The following is a 19965-nucleotide window of genomic DNA, read 5'->3' as shown; positions in this document are numbered from 1 at the left end:
ATGACCTTTAAAGGTCCCTTCCAACCCAAACTATTCTATTCTATGATTCTATGAATAAATTGAAGATTGTCAAGAAAAGTAAGACTCACATGAGAACTTAAGCCAAAGAACATCCAAAAGTGAGCTAACACTTTGGAAGATGCCATGCTTTAAAAAAAATCAGTATAAGTCTGCTCTACTCTCCGAGACCTTTGAACAGAGCGCACAGTTCTTCAGCAACATGTTCTGCTCCTGTCTACAAATATCTGCAAAATCACTGCTTTGGGAAGATAACATCTTACCACCACTTCCAGCTGCTAAATTTATTGAAGTTGCAGAGGACAACGTTGTGTATTTAAATTTGTAGCTCTGATGAAGATAGATGTTCTCAAGATTTTATCATATTGTCATAGTTGTGTGTTTATTTTGGTAAAACACTGGAGAATTATACACAGAGAACTACAGTAAAAGAACAACATTGCAATCTGGCCTTCATGTGATCAGCTTCTAAACTGTCACAGTAGAATCTGTGCAGATGTCAACTGGATACATGAAGTTTTTATTAACGTTCTTTTAAATGTAGTCTACTAGGTGTAATGAACATAAAGGAAATTCACATACTGTATTACTGCAGCAGTCAACAAAAATCTATACAACCTTTTATAAAACAATTCCTTTTACCTCGTATATATGATTTGGGTGGGGTGGCACTACTGTAAGCAAAGTGCTCCAATACAGATGTATCTCGGGAAAAACAGAGTAATACCTGTAGAAAAGACAGCATATAAAAATCAGCTGACTTACTGGATCAACAAAGCAATGTCTAACAGATTTAAGGACCTGCCTTAATTAGCACCTATTAGATGCTATTGAAGAGCACTAACATGGCTGAAAGCTCTTGATCAACAATTTACTTTCCTGTTCAAATTTCTAGGCTCGCTTTGAACTTGCTATGACTTTACCTTCACATTCGTTTGTTGTCAGTAAAATATCCCCATTCTTCAACCCTCCTCTTTGCCTCTCACCATGGGTTTATCCCCTTCTATCACATCATTAGTGACTGTGCATGCAGCTGGCTGCTTTGATGTCTATTAGGTTATTTTTCTATTCAGTTACTATGACCTGGGGAAGTCCTAGTAAGTGAATAAGCAAATGAAACATTTACATTTTTGCATGTGTGCAGTTCCAGATCCTTACATTCGCTTTTATTCCCAGGAGCTTTACAGAATGCTTGCACGATATTCAGTTCTTTCAAAAAGCACAGATTATAATGTTCACCTCGTATCCATAAGTTCTGAAACGCACACTGTATTTTGTAAAATATATTTGTATTTTTTATTGTTTACATAAATATCTAGTATTCACAGCAATTGAGTATAAAATTAAATACTAAAAGCATTCCTAGAAAAAAATTAACAATAAAGAATCTCATCCTATATGCAGTTGTAAAAAATGTAATAATTAGTATTGTACTCGAATATTTTCATGTTTTCATGCAATGAAAGACTGCACTATCAAGAATGTACACAAGAGGGCAGAAGTAAGACGTCAACTTGCTGCTGACTTTTTTTGCATACATTAAACCCTCTCTGCTCTTGTAGGTTTTAAGAGTTTGTTTGTTTGTTTGCTTGAACTGTAGCCAAGGTGTAAAAGGTGGAAATGTTTCAGATGGTGTTTCACTACATAATTTATTGTGAATAAAAATGAATGAATTTTTCCTTCAACTAATTATTGCAAACGTTTTCCAGATACCAGCATTTGTCAAAAGGAAACACGCAAAACTGAAACACTGCGACATCTGAACATCATTGCTTTTTTTTATTTTTTATGGAAAGCAGGTCATATTTTGAGACTTCTTCCTCTTTTGAACCTCAAAACCATTTCTCAGATACAAACAACTTTTTAAAAATAAATAGTTTCTTTATCTTGAACAGTTTAAGCTAAATATTATTTTTGTGCAATACACAATCATTTTCATAGCTGCCAAAATATAGCTGACAATAACAATACACAGGCAAATGTAATTCTCTGTATATGTTAACTGAGGTGAAAGAAAAAGAAACTAATCTAGAAAGGACATAAATTATGTTCTCTCACAGGGGAAAGAATGTAACCTTAATTTGAGGCCCCCTTTTTTAGGAATACAGTGTCCAGTACCAGTATCTGGAAGTCTTTAAATTAAGACTATGCATCTTTAAGAGATAGACTCTAGCTCAACCATAAGTCATGATTATACCTAAAAACTGCTGGGTGACATTCTTTGCATATATTCATTATGCAGGATGTAAGACTAAAGTATTCAAATTGAACATCTGGCCTGAAATAATGAATTTACAAATTTAACAATTTATGTATTATTTTTGTCATTCACAAAAATTATAATGCTAAAGAAAACAATGGCACAAACCCCTTTTTAAGTACAGGAATGTTTGGCAAACTATCGGATATTTATAATCAAAACTAAAAAGAAAACCACTGAATTCAAAGGACTGAGAAAGAGGAAAAAAAACCAAAGCCAAAGCTTTTATCTAAAAGAAATTACTGTATTAAAAATAACTGTATTCTATTTCAATAGCTATAAGGAAGTAATAAAAACATGTAAACTTTGGGATGAAGAAAGCAAAGATATTAAAGGAAATAAATTACATCATTTCACAGTGCTCTTCCTGAAAAGGATTGCATGCTACTAAAGAGATACCAATAATCCAACCAAATATGTTATTTTAGGCCCAGATTTTTTGGTTTTGATGGATGCTTTATCTGTTAAGTAATACACAGACAAATGCCACACTCTGATCAATGACTTGGAAAACTTAGAGGCAGTAACTAGTCATGGAAAAAAGCCACAAACGCAGTGCAAACAGAAATAATTTATCTGGTTTAAGCTAACATTTTCATTACCTATTTTATTTAGCCAATATTTAATTCCAGTTATCGTATGAAATAAATAAATAATATTCCATATCAGAATGACTCATACTGCAAAATTTTTCCAGGGGCCACAGAACAAAATAATTTGGCAGCAATGCATTTGCAAATTAGGTTGGAAGAGAAAATTATCAAGGAAAATGGATAACTTTCTTCTAGAAAAAGAGTCTGAAGAATACCACAAAAGTACCAAACAAAACTAGAGCAACTAATAATTAGAAGTTTGAGATATTCTTTGCCTCAAAGCCTTGCAGTAAAACTAGGTACTTCATTTTTCAAAGATTTTTGGTGACTCTCCTTCAAATTACTATGGATAGTTTAGTCCTTTTTATGCTTTTCATTCTGTGATCATTCTTTTAGTTAATAGAGATACATAAAAAATTATTCAACTGCGCTATACATTGAGAATGATGAACAAAATCTATTTCTGATGGTCTTAAAACAAAAGATTATACTGTATACTAGTTCATAATCCTTCACAGATTATAATTCTGTGTCCACTGGAACTGCCAGTTAATGACTAATTAATATGCCTTAGTAGTCTATGTAATGAATGAAGCAGAAATAACAATGAGATTTTCACATCCCACAATGAAGAAATAACGTTACAATAATGAAGATCATCTTTGACCCTTAAATCAAGAAAAATGTGTACACGTAAATATTTTAGTGAATAAGTATCAATGTTTGAGTTGTCATTATGTAGTCACTTTTCAAATGTTAATTCAGAAACAAATTCAGATACAGATCTTAATATTGGAACTATTTTAAGTAAGAAAGACTAAAATTATAACCTCATGAAATTGTAAGTATTAATGTTTAAATGCTTATTACGCTAAAATATTATATATGTAGACATGATTGAATAGTATGCTTAAATAGTAACGCATATTTTTATACCTATATGGACTAAGCAGCAGTAAGGACAGTTTCTTGCTTAGTTAAATTTCTAGCAGTTTTACATATTACCATCAAAGAAGAAATCATTTAGTTTCACACAGTTCTAAAACAAAAAATTAAGCAAGTCTAGCCTAACAGATGTGACTAATGAAACTGAAAGCACTGTGGAAATGGTAAGTTTGCTGCATGACATTTATGTTGACACTGCAATCAACTACACATTAGGAAATTCATAAACATAACGTCCTTCTATTTAAGGGTATTTGACAGGCAGCAATGAAGATAATTCTTTATAAATCAGCTGGGTTCCCCATTGCTAGAAGCAGCTTTGGAATGGGAGCAATCCTAAAAGTAACCATACATATCACTACCTTATTCAGAGTCAATGTCTTCAATTAAAAAATACGTCAATACAATATCTTCTACACTTATTGCAGTAGATCACTGTAAAGCAAATTTTTTTTTTTATTTTTTTTTTTTTTAAACTGGAACCCTGAATATAGGGAAGAAGAATATGGCTGACCGCGTATTTTCTGGCTTACTGCATTGGAAAGACATTGTGTATGGTCCTTCAGAGTAGGAGTTTTAGAAGCCTGTCCTGCTTAATCTGTTTAAGTGTACAAGATTAATTTACAGTATTGTTACTCAGAAGGGAAAGTATACGTAATGCAGCAAACAGATGCTGTCTAGTGTCCCACTGTACTCTGCCTACACATGAAACACAAAGGCAGTCCTTACTCTAAAGATTATATAATCCCACGGGAGTATACTTTCTAGCTTTTCTAAGAAAAAAATAGTTACATACCTGATATAAATAATCTTCAAATACAAAATAGTAGTCATCGTTGCTTGCTGTCAGCTTGACATCCTGTAATCAAAAAATACAGCAGTTTGAAGCCGAAAGACATCTTTTCAGACTCCTATAGAAGCTAAACTTAACACAGTAGTAGAAGACACTGTTTCACCATTGAATCATGAAAGAGCTGTAGTTAAGCATATACTCCACATTTTAAAATCTAAAAATGCTATATTAACTTGACAATTAAAATATTCAGAATTGAAACGTGAAATGGAAGTGCTTGGACCCCAGTGCTTTCTTCCTCGCAAAACCAGTTATTCCTTCAAATAAGGTTACTGTTTCTTTATGACTTAATGGCTCAACTCAAATGTCTCACACAAGAGCCAACACAGGCACAAGGAGAGAGTTTACAATAATAAATTCACACTAATTTTTCTTACACTCCTTAAAACCAAACCATCTAACATTTTCTTTGTTAAAAAAACAAGATATTGGTGTGATGAGTATATAAATATATAAATCACTTAATCACTGTTTAGTGAATCACTTACTTTGAAAATCAGGCTGTCCACTAAAAGGTCGTGCTGAATCACATTCGACTTAAGCTGTTCATAATACAAGATATCCTAAAATTAAAAATATTGTCATTATCAGTCTGAGACACAACTTTAATTTATATTTAAACTAATGAAGCCAATTTTTAACAATTAAAAAAAAAAAAAATCGAGAAAAATCATAAGCATGTATTCAGCTGAAAAACCCACTGCATAATTGCATTCATAATAACCCACTGCATAATGAAGCATTCTATCACTGTTTATTCTAGCTTAAGCCCTAAGAAATGAGACAGATATTTGAGACTTTATTAATTGACCTCCCCTTTAGATAATTAATAAAATGAGAATGAAGGAACTAATTCAAATGAAAGATCCGTATCTTCCAACCTTTGGGTCTCTACAGCTAAAATCTTTTCAATGCTCAAAATCACATCAATCTGTCATATCTTCTAGCATGAGTGAGTTGCTGCAAATATTTGATATTAATCTAATATGAATCTCTAAATAGTATAAATTTGTGAAAAGATGAAATGATAAATATATTAAAAAAATCTTGTGAAGATGTGCTCACAAGGCATGTGCGGGACAACCAGGGGATCAGGCCCAGCCAGCACAGGTTCATGAGAGGCAGGTCCTGCTTGACCAACCTGATCTTCTTCTATGACCAGGTGACCCGCCTAGTGGATGAGGGAAAGGCTGTGGATGTGGTCTACCTGGACTTCAGTAAGGCCTTTGACACCGTCTCCCACAGCATTCTCCTAGAGAAGCTGGCGGCTCATGGCTTAGACAGGTGTAGTCTGCGCTGGGTCAAAAACTGGCTGGATGGCCGGGCCCAGAGAGTTGTGGTGAATGGAGTTCAATCCAGTTGGCAGCCGGTCACGAGCGATGTTCCCCAGGGCTCAGTTTTGGGGCCGGTCTTGTTCAATATCTTTATCGATGATCTGGATGAGGGGATCGAGTGCACCCTCAGTAAGTTTGCAGACGACACCAAGTTGGGCGGGAGTGTTGATCTGCTCGAGGGTAGGAAGGCTCTGCAGAGGGACCTGGACAGGCTGGATCGATGGGCCGAGGCCAATTGAATGAGATTCAACAAGGCCAAGTGCTGGGTCTTGCACTTGGGCCACAACAACCCCATGCAACGCTACAGGCTTGGGGAAGAGTGGCTGGAAAGCTGCCTGGCAGAAAAGGACCTGGGGGTGCTGGTCGACAGCCGGCTGAACATGAGCCGGCAGTGTGCCCAGGCGGCCAAGAAGGCCAATGGCATCCTGGCCTGTATCAGAACTAGTGTGGCCAGCAGGAGCAGGGAAGTGATCGTGCCCCTGTACTCGGCACTAGTGAGGCCGCACCTCGAATACTGTGTTCAGTTTTGGGACCCTCACTACAAGAAGGACGTTGAGGTGCTGGAGCGTGTCCAGAGAAGGGCAATGAAGCTGGTGAAGGGTCTGGAGAACAAGTCTTCTGAGGAGGGGCTGAGGGAACTGGGGTTGTTTAGCCTGGAGAAGAGGAGGCTGAAGGGAGACCTCATCGCTCTCTACAACTACCTGAAAGGAGGTTGTAGTGAGGTGGGTGTTGGTCTCTTTTCCCAAGTAACAAGCGATAGGGCGAGAGGAAATGGCCTCAAGTTGCGCCAGGGGAGGTTTAGATTGGACATGAGGAAAAATGTCTTTACTGAAAGAGTGGTTAAACATTGGAAGAGGCTGCCCAGGGAAGTGGTGGAGTCCCCATCCCTGGAGGTATTTAAAAGACACATAGATGCGGCACTTAGGGACATGGTTTAGTGGACATGGTGGTGTTGGGTTGACGGTTGGACTCGATGATCTTAGAGGTCATTTCCAACCTTAATGATTCTATGATTCTATGAATACAAAGAACTCGGACCTTTTTTTAAACTCCAATTATTTCCTGAATGTCTACAGAACATACACAAGAGTGAAACGATGGGGAAGTATCAGAACAAACACTTCTCTGCTTTAGCTTATTCTATCCCTCTCTTCTTAGAAAGAGCTTGCAAAGAAAACAAAAAATTAAATATCGCACTATCATCATGTAATTCCGAAATCCCTAAATACCTCTGTCATCATGCCTACAACTGAATAACACAGTTTCAGATTGAATACCACAGCTTCAAACAGATTTGGAATAAATTCATAAACTAAATCAGCAGCCCCAAAGCTCCTTCCCACTTCACAAAACTATTTTGATTTCACTGTGTCTCTACAGGCACCACACAAATGCTTGTATATTCCAAGTTTTACATAATATTTACTGCCGATTTCTTTGCAAAAAAAGGTAAGTCGAGTAAGGATTTAAAGAACAAATAGGAAGTAAGATGAAATTTTGAGAGGGAGAGAATGGAAAAAAAGTAGATAACGCAACTACTAATTTATTGTAACTTGGGAAAGAGATTCTAATAACCTCATGGTTTCTTGTTATCATTTCCTAGTTTTTAGTTCTCTAGAACTGCCTTAAACAATCGCTATAGGCTGTTTGGAAGTGGGAGAAGAAAGTGGTATGAAGGAAGAGAGTAATCTTTTGCTACACACATATAGAGCAGACTTGAAATTTGTATGCAGAAACAAGTTTTCTTCTTAAAATACTTTCACCTGTGGTCACACTGTGGCTCCAAGCCACAAGTTAACATTATCACTAGTCCAGTATTTTGTACTAACCTTTTCCTTCCTCAATTAGGAAGCCATTCAATTATGTTTTACATTTGCTTACAAGAGTCCATTTTCCTGTTACTATTAAAATTATTGTAAAACCACAACTAAAAAGTAATCACTTAAATACATGGTCCATTCATCTTAACAGTCAGAATAACTTGGTATTAAGTTGAATTGCTGCTGCTTTATTCACACTTAGACGTACTGATTTCGCATGCAAGGAATTACTTCACTGAATGTATGAAGAACAGATTTCTGTATAAGAAAAAAATATTCCTAAATGATGCCCTACTGTGTGCCCTAAATCATGAGTTTAGAGTGCTAGTTTCAGTGCAGTTTTGTTTATGGCATCATACTGAACTATGATTGTTATGTTATTAATCTCTAAAATATTTACTAGCTTCCTATGCCTTAATTCAACTGCATTATTAATGGAAGTGTAAAGAATCATGTTAATTGCAATTATGTATAAATTACAGTTTAGTGTAGCCAGTGAACAGTATCTTCCACAGAAGAAAAACAGAAAACCGCTGAAAGAAATTTAAATTAAGTAGGTTTAATCAGAACAGAGTACTTGCTATTTGTTAATCCAGAATGACATATGTATTTAAAACATTTTGTAAAATTTCTTTTTGTTTTAGCAAAGGAATCAATAAAGCTAAAGTGTAGAAACTTTCCATTTCTCACCCTTCAGACTTGTGTACCTATTTTAGAAAACAATCTGGTTCTTAGAATATAGAGCAAATATTGCCTGAGTTAGAACAGAGATTTGAATCACTTAGCCTTAACCAACAGGATGTACAATTTCTGAAATATATATCCTTCCCAATTTTCCTCCTTCATTTATTTTGATTGGTGTAAATATTTCAAGCAGTTAAAAAAGTGGTAAGAATAAGCAACCTGATGTTTAGGGCACTGTCTTAACAGAGAGAACAACTGCACTCAGATTCTTCAGCAACTCGCAGAAACTGAATGCAAGTTCTTTATAATTCAGTTGAATACTTTCTTCAGTATGATTTTAAATAAAAAGGGTAAACGGTTTATCACTTTTTCTTTTTTCATAAATAATAGTTTCTACTTTGCTCTTACAAAAACCCACTAGGCCAACTTGGTCATTTCTCAGAAAATAAAACACCGTTTGCTGTCGCTGTTGTAATTTCAGCATGAATTAAAATTTCAAACACAACTCAAAACTCTACCCTGAAAAAATGAATAGCAAATTTACATTGCAAATATTAGCAGAGTAAAACAGTACTTACATACTTTAACAGTTAAATAATTTAGTAAAAAGAAGGCCAAGCTGTCCACCTGAACTAGAACTCATGAGAAAGAGTTTGGGAAACAAATCAGAAATTATTAAAAAGGGACTTGCAATGCAAAACCAATCACAACCATTCTAGGAATAATGGTTTTAATTCATTACTTGTCATTCATTTTCTCTGAAATTGTGATTGTTGTGATTGAAAATGAAAACAGGGCTTGGGAATCACACTGTTTTTTTAGACGCAACTTGACTACAAGTAGATCTTGCCCATGCCTCTTAGTAAGACAAGAGGCTTGTGATTCATGCTGTATTAATAAATTTATTCCTCATATCTGAATCATAAACAAGATTGGTCACAGATCTACTTTCAAGCCACATGACCCTTTTGCTCGGTGATCAGTTTTTCTCACTTACACAGTGAGAAATGTTTTTAAGAGCCTCATGCAGACTTCAAAAAAAGATTCAAGACTTGTTTTACTATTTTATTGGTTGCATTTCTTCCTCCACACGAGACAACTGATTACTACCAAGTTTCAGCAGTGTCCAGAAATGTGGTAGGTTTCTTAGCCTAAAATGTTTTCATTTATAAATCCAAAAACCTTACCTTTTTCATTGGATTCAACCTTTCCTCTCTGTCTGCCAAATCTTAATGTAACCTTGATTTGTAAACTTTTTACTTTTTCAAAATGTGTTGCATTTTTATATAGACCATAGCTTTTCTCAAAATAATATATATTTTTTATACTGCACCTCCAAAGATACTCCTCTTTCCAAGTTGAAACAAAGTACATTTCAGAATTGCGCTGCCCAGCCCTCTTGACCCTACCACATACCAAAATTTCCACCCAAAAAACTCATACTGTATCCATCTGAGAGCATAAGGAAAAGGGAGCTCTGAAAGTATCTCACAGGCAAGAGAGAACAGTATCTTTCAGCAGTACCCAACAAAGCTAGTTTAAGCAGAATCTAGTGATTCACCTCTTTGAAATTAAGGTGTGGATTACTCAGCAGCCTCTGCGCAGGCACAGTCCACCTGTGGCCTGTCATGAAATCCCTGGCACAGGAGCTGCATTCCCACTCCTGAACTGTAGGCAGCTCATGATTCATTTTTAGGTTACCCTCATCATTTGAATGCACTGTCTATACTTGCCTCTCCAATCTAATACAAGAAATGGGTGGGTGAAGCATAGAACTAGGAATATGAAGAAAGACTGACACTGGGGAGTCTAGAAAGGAGACACTAAGATTTGTGGGAATTGGATGAAGCCTAAAGAATGGCAATGAGCATTAATTAGGTGAGCTGTAGATTCTGGAACAAAAGTACCAGAAGCAAGTACAAAACAAAAAACTAAACAGATTACATAAAGAGATAATGGACAAAAGAGCTAAAGAAAGTCCCTCCTGGCAAATCCTGAAGAGGATCCAAAACTTATTCTCCCTTTACCAGACATCTGTGAAATCTACTTGTAAAGTACATCCTTCTCCAGTCAAAGATGACGACAGTCCATTACTGCTACTGGCTTCTCAGCTGTCTGAATGGTGCAGTGGGTACCTTCGGCAACTGATCCTAATCTAAATAACCCTACTGATAAGGCACAGAGTTACATCATGCTCCATGATGAACTTACCACCTCACCTATTAAGTTTTTAAACCTAGGAAATTACATTCAGTAAAAGCTGTAGTAAAGCAAAGCATTACTAATTTCTGCATGCTGGAATTTTCAGAATTAAGATTGATTTTCAAGCCATTAACTTAAAAAAAAATAGAGGAAAAAGCCTATAAGATAGTGAACAATTTTGTTTTTTAAGCACTGCTTGAATAGCATGCAGTGAATAAACAATAGGGTAACACAACAAACAGAAGGAAAAAAAAAATTAAACAGAATCTTAGTAAGTGTGTGCCATCCATTTTGTGCAATCAATGAGGCAGACATCCCACAGGAAAAACTGTGTTTTTGTGATTCAAGAGCATACGATAAAATACATATATACAGCAAATTGGACTGTTTGCACAGACAATATTAACTGTGACACTGTTCAGCTTTTAAATGTTTGACTTTGCAACCTTAAAAATGCTCTTTTAACACAGTTTCTCTAAAATGTACCATTACAAATGAAAACTAATAAACAATTCATTGCCAGGAAATGTGTTTACGCATTTCTAAATAATCCTGCATATAGAGCTGGTAGTTTATCATTTTTACGATTACGATGCTAGATTGCTAGTATCATCCCTTGCTTGGCTGCATATTAGCTTTATACAGAGGCTGAGCTTTACTGAATAAAATTTTCCAAACAATATTGGATGCTAACACACACAATGCTGCCCATACCAAACCCTCAATAATGTTTTACATTAAAGAAAGGAAATTCACAGTCCTTATGAGTTATAGATTCATACAGCTATAAATGTTATACAGCATAAACTGCAAATCAGAAATATTACAGCAAGAAATCTCTGCAACCACACAATTCAACTTCAGCAGAGAAACAGTACACAAGAGGTAGAGAAAAGAAGTGTTAGATAAACCAATAAAGTCTATATGAAATACAGCAGATCATAAAACAGCTACATGTATCTGAAAACTGCTTTGCTATACTTTACAAAAAATAAAGCAGTATATTCAGTATATGCAAGAAGAACACCTCAGGGTGTTAGCATTCTCGCAGTAGTTACAGCCTTACTTCTGTGAAACGCTAGTAAATGCAATCCTTAAAATGAACTATGGACACTCATAACATAGCTATAGTAACCCATGTGCTATCCTACCTGATCTATGGGCAGTCTGCTAGGTCTCAGTCAGAAAGCCTATCCCTTTAATGCATTTATATTTTTAGTACTCCAAGTCCATAAAACAACTGTAACTTAGAGCCCAGGATAACAAATACTATACTATGCTATGCAAAAATAGTCTTGGAAAAGAAGATAAAAGGCTCCGACAGCTGTTACATTAGAAGATACAGTTTCAGTTTAGCATGATAGGAAAACATTCATATGGACTTACATCACCAGCTTAGATGATTTTCTCCAACATAGCGTATCTTTTCCACAGACTTGATAATTTCTGTTCTTCATGGGGAGGGAGGGTGGATTTTGTATTTTACTGTCTTCCAATCCTTTATTTCAACAATCTCAAAGTAGTGACAAATTCGCAGTCTGCATCACTTCATCCATCCTTACTTACCACTTTTTCTTGATGTTATCATTACCATTTTCCAGCCACTTATCATCATCTTTCTCAAGTTCTTTCAGCATCATCACAAAATATTGTCTCACCAATAATTCCCTGCACGCAGTCTACTCAGTTCAGTCTCAAGGCTCTGGACCCTGTAGAATGTCTCCTAAAGGAGAATGTCTACTGCACTGAATCTCAGAATACTGTATGCATATATAGTTTATTTTTCTTCTTCATCTATAGTTGACGAGCACCATTTGCTAAGTGCGTAGAAAGTTATCTCAAGGTAAAAATATTATGTCAACGAGAACATATTAGCTGCCCTGACATAGGTGTCCACATGCATCCTTGCAATAAGTTGGAACTGAATTACCATTTATTACACAATAAAGGCACATACATGAGCACTTCTGATCAAACAGCTCATGTACTGTTCTCTAGCTTACCTAACAGTAAATTGAGTTAATACCCTCACAGCAGAGACTAACATTTTGAGAAGGTCTAAAATATTCACACTTCATGCATAGTATAAACACATATTAAAAACTACTATAAACTAGAGTCAACTTTTAAAGGATCTAACTGTGGCTGACAAATATATTAATAGACAGACATAGCTTGTTCCTCTTGTAATTAATCTAATAAAAAGGTAATTGTTGAAAATTGTCCATGTGAATTTCAGGAAACAGATTTTAATAAATCTATTTCTGTAACAACCCATGCTTTACGCAAACATAAAATGAAATATTTTATCATTTTTCTGATTATTACCTTGACTTTCAGTCATTAAAACAGAATACCTGGCTTTTTTATGCAATTATTTCATTTGCCACATTAAGATAAAAATGCTCTTAGAGCATGCAGCATTTAACAGGATATAAATAGATGCAATGTAACCAAAAACATTAATTTCACACCTCTAATATTCCTGCTCTCATAAAGAGAAAGACTTCTAAAATTCAAGCTGTCCCAATAATTTAAAATAACTTAAATCTCGTGTTGAGCATCTTAAGTAAGATGTATAATATTATTATTTCAACAGCTTGCTCTTCTACAGAAAATTCTATCTTTTATTTACTAGAAACAAAAGCCTATTTTATTTTTTCAAAAAGGAATAAACTAAGTAATTCTAATACCAGACCAAATAACTTCAACTCCTCAGGTAAGCTGTCAATGAACAAGATTTACATTTGTTTTTAAGGGCAAGATCTTACGATTGTACTATGTAGTTACCAATAAATGCCCCAGTATTACAAGAAAATGGCTACATCCTCAAGGGACATGAGATACTGTAAAATTCTCACATTTATGAGCAAATGTACATGTATGCATGTTACCTTCTATTGCAATAAAAGCCTTGCATCAAAGAATTCAAAATTCTGCAAAGATTTAAATAGGGATTTAACTTTTTATGGCATATTAGATATGTTGACTATAGCATGTCTTCGGATACTGCAAAAGATTTCATTGTTGAGGACTTGAGTCAAATAAATATAAGGTACTAAGAAAAACTGCTGCTGTACAGGGGAGTATGAAAACAATCCGCATCTTACTAGTTCCTCTTTATGTCTTTTTGATTGTATATATGTAGAGTATATGCAATAATATATAAAGCAATTTACAAGATATGTGCACGAATATGATGACAGGTTCAAATAGCCAGGAAAAAGGTATAGCGCATCTTCTTTTTATAAAACTTAGCAAAGATAAGAGAGATTCAGTCTTCTTTCCAGGACTTTTTTTCTTGTCCCCTTCTGAAAAAGTCAGCACCATATAGGAAAACCTCAGGAGCTAGGCAGATCAACTGAATAGTTTGTTCTACAGTATTTTGCTCCTATATCTGTTAAAAAATTAGGGAAGAGCCTAAAAGACTTCACCACAGCATGGACCTTTTTTATAGGCAGGTGCATATTTCTCATAAAATGTTTATCAGTTTCTCTGACAATTCAGTAGAGCATTTCTATTTTGGAAAAAGATCACTAGAAGCTATGCGCTTGCACTTTTGTGTTTTCACCCAGTCTTCATATTTTACTTTCACTTTGCTCCTTACCTCTGGCTGATTAGAAATATTGAGAATGAGGGCCCACAGATCAGCGCGGAGTGCTGTTGGACATCCCTGACGAACATATTGTTGAGCTGCAGCACTATCTTGCTCTGCTAAAACTGTTAAGAAACAAAGCAGGTAATTAATTGATATAGTTTAAGACTTCCAAAGTTTATCAAATTATCAAGTACTTCAATTTTTAACTTTACAAACTGGTTTACCATGCTGTAAGCATTAGCTAATGGGAAAATACCTAAAAGGTCTGGTTTCCACAATGCAATTTTGAAGTAGTTCCCTGGGAAACAAGGCAACTGATATTAATAAGCAAGGCTGTGCTTCCTTCTATCATAAAGTAGCACTTAGTATGTACCCTCTTAGTAGGTATCTATGACTACATCAAGGCTAGTTGCAGCTAGTAGGCTGGCATCAAGCGGAACTAGCAGCCATATGTAGCCACAAATACTCCTGTTTAACTACGAGTGGTATCTCAGTTCAAATAGGAGATTGTCACTCATTCTGGTTTTTTGTGTCTCCCCTATTTTCATATTAACTATATGAATATCTTCACAGATAACTGTGGGGCAAGAATTTTCCATTTCAGAGTGTACTTCAATAAGTTCTCTAATTATTGGTATATGTACTCTGGGGGATAAAGACTTTCCTTCTTAAAAGATTTTGTTTTTCCTTCAGACTGACATAAAACAAATACTCTACTGTTGACAGGTTTGCCTAGATGGGTCATTGTTGTCAAGCTTTAGGCTACTCTGTCATAAGGGCCTCATCTTGAATAAAGTACTGTACATACCTTAGAGCAGATGATCTCATTCCTTACTTAAATCTATAAACTTGAGAGACAATGATCTTTAGCTATCCTCATCTGGTAGAAGTGTTATTTCCCATCGAGGTTATGTGATTAACTGTACCCTCGTACCTGAAATGTCTTTCACAACAGAGAGAGAGTTGGGAGAATATTTCTGAGAGATTATCTAGACATTAGATAGGTGTTGTGCTGGTACTCAGAAGTTTTCAAATCCATATCCTCTGATTTTTCTGAAGTCTCTCAGAAACAACTTGCTTTTCTAAACTTCACTAAATTAGATATTCACAATATACTGCCCTGACATGACTTAGAAGGATGAGGTTTGGAATTATAAATCTAATTATTTTATTCCTCTCTCCTTCCCCCTCTTCTTAAATACTGAATAGAACAGTCTGCCAGTTCTCTGTTTTAACCTGCAGAGCTCTAACACAGATGGTGTGTGATCCTTTTTTCCTAAACGAAGAGGGCAAAAAGAAAAAAAAATTCCTACATTCCCCACAAAATTTTAGAAAAGACTGTGGTTCATCTCAGTGTCCATGAGCATTTACCTTATTGTTTCTTACTGAAACACAAAATATTAAAAAGTAGTTTTGCTATATACAAGATGGGGTTTACTAAATACAATAAAGAAAATTCCTCAGACTTGGCAATACATCTAATATAAAAGCAAAATCAATACATCAATGGCAACCAAAGTCATTACCAACACCCAATAGAGCATGCAGTAGGATTCCCACTGAATGAACTGAGATTTCAGTTTATGGTCAAGACTCTTAACTCATATTTTTACAAAATTTTGTGTCTTTGCATGTAGGAAAAGCTAAGACAATCTCTGTAATACAGGCTGTTCTACACAGACAAGAGATGAGGAGTAAGAATTACATTGTGGAGTTGAATGACTGGCTCAGGAAGTCTGGATGGGGAATTTATTTGGAAGAACAGGAAATGAACAGCAAGATGGACAGTGCCATAATGACTTGCTCTTGGATCAGAAAACAGATGGTGAGGGATAGAAGGAGGACCGCAAAAGGAGAAGTAAGAAATAAAGGTCACTGTTTTGTTACTGCAACAAAAAAAAAAAGGGATGGAGGACTTTTGGGATGGTACTCACTCTATTTTTTTCTTTGATGGTGATAATGTTTAGCAGGATTCACAAGAGACAGTAAGGAGCAGATATTGATGGATTTCAAACACTCCTTGTATGTTTCTTCTATAAGCAAACTTGAGCTAATAAATGATTGTTTCTTTTATCTTTCCCTTTCTTTTGTAGGTTATTTCTTAACCTACAAAAAAAGCCTGGAACTTTCTCAGCAAAAGCAGTTTACAGAGACAAATGAATGAATTTTCCATGGTGGTTAAGTATTGCAATACTTAGCAAGTTCTGCAATTGCAAATAACAATTAAAAAGACTCTGTTCTGATGCACAGGTGTAAACCCCATTACACTAGTAAGAACTGTGTGTGCAAAGAAGGAGTCCACAGTCTTTTGATTTTAAAGTGAAATTCAGTAGTGACATAAGTTCAGTTATCACCAGAAAGTTATGTCTCTATGCTTCCTATTTCATTTTTAATGAAATATCTGTGGAGTTATTTATCTGGTAGCTACTGGTAGACTGCAAATGCTTGCTTTTCTGTCTCTGTCTAAATTACAGCGGTATTACTGACTGTCTCTGTCTGAATTACAATGTTATTACTGACTATGCTTTGCATTAGTCTGTCTAAATTGTTAAAATTCTAAAAGGTATACATAATTGAGACAGAAATTTACTAAATGTATCCCTAACTAATCACAGTTTATTACAGATGAAAACAGATATATACCTTTCTGTCCAACACGTACATGTTCATTTTCAAAGAACTCTATAAAATAAAGAAATAGAAAAGAATGGCAAAAATTAAATTAAAAAAAAACCACTCCAGCTAGTAATGTATTTTATATTTTTACTACACGCCACTACATTCAGCTGATTTTTACTGTTAATGCCACTAAAAATCAACCTGAATCAGCATCAATGTTCTTTTTCAAAAACTAAGAAGAAATAATACTACAGAATTTTTTCTTGTCCGAAGGACACAAATACCAAAGTAGCACTATACTGCATGAACCTACACTTTCAATTAGGCAAGTTTCGATCTAAAAAGAAAAATCACTTGAGACTATAATGTTTTCCACTTCTGTATGAAAAGACCATTTTAAAACCTGTTTCTACAGGAATAAATGCGTACATGGAAAAACAACAGAAATTATGCACTATTTAAGCTACTGAATACTAATATATGGATATTTTCTGTAATCTTTTCTTAAAGATAGTTATTTAAAAGATGTTTGTATATATGCCTATCTGTTAGTTGGTTTAGCTTTTATTGATATTTTCTTTATTTTTGGAGACAGGTAATTTTGTTCTCTAGATCCTCAAGTGTTCAAACACACTGGAATTAACATATTTTCAACTTAAGGTGACAATTTTAAATCTTCTCCAAATCTGACCTTTCATATTTGCAATGTTTTCTATTGTTAGCTATAATTTACTAAGAAAATCACTACAATCATAGTTACAGAACAAATATTCATGGTTTATTATGGAAAAAATACACAAATTACTTGGTAATTGCAAAGTATTCTACTCATTAGTGTTCTATTTAAATGACTGAAGCACAGCATTAGCTAACCAGGAGGCACTTGTGCTGAATCATCAATACCCAGCTGTCCTATATTTAAGCCTAGTTCACTGAAGTCTTCTTTCTGAAAAGAAACAAAACCATAAAACAGTAATTAACAGTGTTTAATTCTCTAAATCACTAGAGATTTCTTCCGAAAGGCTTAATGTGAATATTTTCTAAACCAAACATAGTACTTTTAAATGCAGATATATGAAATATGAGCTAAGGTTTTTAAAGAGAAGAATCTCACATCAATTCTTACTCTAGTTTTAGTATAGGCCCCAGTTTTCATGTCAACTATGAGCTACACCTGGATGTAGTAAAGTGGTGAATGAAAGATTAGGTTAAGGATATCTAATTCCCAGCTCTTTCCCAACCCAGGTGCAAGTTTTTCTACTAGCATAAAATCCTCAAGAGACTTATCAGTGAAGCATTAAGAGCAGCTCTCCTATTTTCCAATTATAATACTAGCACCCAAGCATTTCCTTTCATTTACAATCTGACAATAAAGGGATTTAAAATTACTTTGAGAAGAAAATTAGAAGCTAACTGATTGTCAGATTACTGATCTTGTACAGCGTCAAATAAAGCTGTAGAATTAAGATAAACTACATATTTAAAGTTTCTTGTATAGAAAAAAATGAGTGAATAACACGTACAGAAGTATATTTTTGGCACAAACCAAAGCTGTGTAGCATAAAATGAAAACTTCCCTACTGGCAGATAATTTAGTTTATGCTTTACTTTTCATTAAAGATGTCTTTTCATAAAACTTTTTTATGCTCTGTGTTTTAACTACATATTTAGATTGATTTTCACTTTCAAAAGAAGAAATTTTTCATGGTATTAGTATTCTTCCTTATTGTTTAGAATCTTATTCATTAGCAAGGCAAAATAATTCTTACAGAAACCTCTTGTAAGAAAAAAATCTACTCACCAATTCTGGAATATCTTTAACTTTTAGAGGAACCTGAATTAGCCCCAGATGATTTCTGAAACTAGGCTGTTCTCCATTTTCATAATTTGGGTTTCGAAGATTCATCAGTACCTTAAAAATGGTAGCTCTGTCATTCCTTGCATATATTCAGAAATTTACATTCAGAACTCTTCTTAACATCATCAGTATTACAAACAGTACGTTCAGCATAAAACCATTTCGTGCAACTATCATATATGTATGCCCAAATTTTATCTCAACATTTTCAAAATCAAAAAGGAGCCAAATTTTTAAGGAAGTAAACATATTCTACTTTGAAAAGTAAGCTCAAATTATGAAACAAAAAAGCAGAAAACATTTTTGATATATGGGATTAAGTGCTGGCTACATAGTAATGTCTTGAGTAAAATTTACTTCCTCATCAAAGCCATTCAAACACCAACAGTATACTTCTGATGGCTACAATATCCAGGATATTCTTCAGTATTACTTTTTTCTGAAAGAATTTTTATCCATATTCTTACACTGGCAATCCTATGTAGCTTTCAGTCAAAGTGCTACATAATTTGCTACTAAAATAATTTCTTACTAAATAGCAATACACCAAAATAATCTTCTTTCGTTTAAGGAAAAAAAAAAACCCTACAGAATTGAAAACCTAAAGTAAGGATAAAATTTAAGAGACAAGGAATCATAATGTCAAGATAAGTAGCTTGGGGAAGTAGCTTGGGGAAGTAGCTTGGGGAAGAGTGGCTGGAAAGCTGCCCAGCAGAGAAGGACCTGGGGGTGTTGGTCGACAGCCGGCTGAACATGAGCCGGCAGTGTGCCCAGGCGGCCAAGAAGGCCAAGGGCATCCTGGCCTGTATCAGAAATAGTGTGGCCAGCAGGAGGAGGGGTGTGATCGTGCCCCTGTACTCGGCCCTGGTGAGGCCGCACCTCGAATACTGTGTTCAGTTTTGGGCCCCTCACTACAAGAAGGACATCGAGGTGCTGGAGCGTGTCCAGAGAAGGGCAACGAGGCTGGTGAGGGGTCTGGAGAACAAGTCTTATGAGGAGCGGCTGAGGGAACTGGGGTTGTTTAGCCTGGAGAAGAGGAGGCTGAGGGGAGACCTCATCGCTCTCTACAACTACCTGAAAGGAGGTTGTAGCGAGGTGGGTGTCGGTCTCTTCTCCCAAGTAACTAGCGATAGGACGAGAGGAAATGGCCTCAAGTTGCGCCAGGGGAGGTTTAGATTGGA

The 19965-nt window shown here is 35.3% G+C and overlaps 1 protein-coding gene across 1 annotated transcript in view; it reads right to left on the bottom strand.

Moving 5' to 3' along the window:
• Positions 1-19965, bottom strand: part of TBC1D19 (TBC1 domain family member 19) — a 57716-nt gene that overhangs the window by 13037 nt on the left and 24714 nt on the right. Inside the window, exons 8-14 of the mRNA XM_076336067.1 lie at positions 18728-18838; positions 17800-17872; positions 16951-16989; positions 14317-14429; positions 5158-5232; positions 4613-4675; positions 661-745 (exon numbers count right to left, since the gene is read on the bottom strand). Of these exons, the coding sequence (XP_076192182.1) occupies positions 661-745; positions 4613-4675; positions 5158-5232; positions 14317-14429; positions 16951-16989; positions 17800-17872; positions 18728-18838 (559 nt within the window). The remainder of the gene's footprint in view (positions 1-660; positions 746-4612; positions 4676-5157; positions 5233-14316; positions 14430-16950; positions 16990-17799; positions 17873-18727; positions 18839-19965) is intronic.

This window comes from Aptenodytes patagonicus, chromosome 4 (assembly GCF_965638725.1).
Source record: "Aptenodytes patagonicus chromosome 4, bAptPat1.pri.cur, whole genome shotgun sequence".
Classification (NCBI taxonomy): Eukaryota; Metazoa; Chordata; class Aves; order Sphenisciformes; family Spheniscidae; genus Aptenodytes; species Aptenodytes patagonicus.
This window is presented reverse-complemented; position numbering and strand designations above follow the sequence as displayed.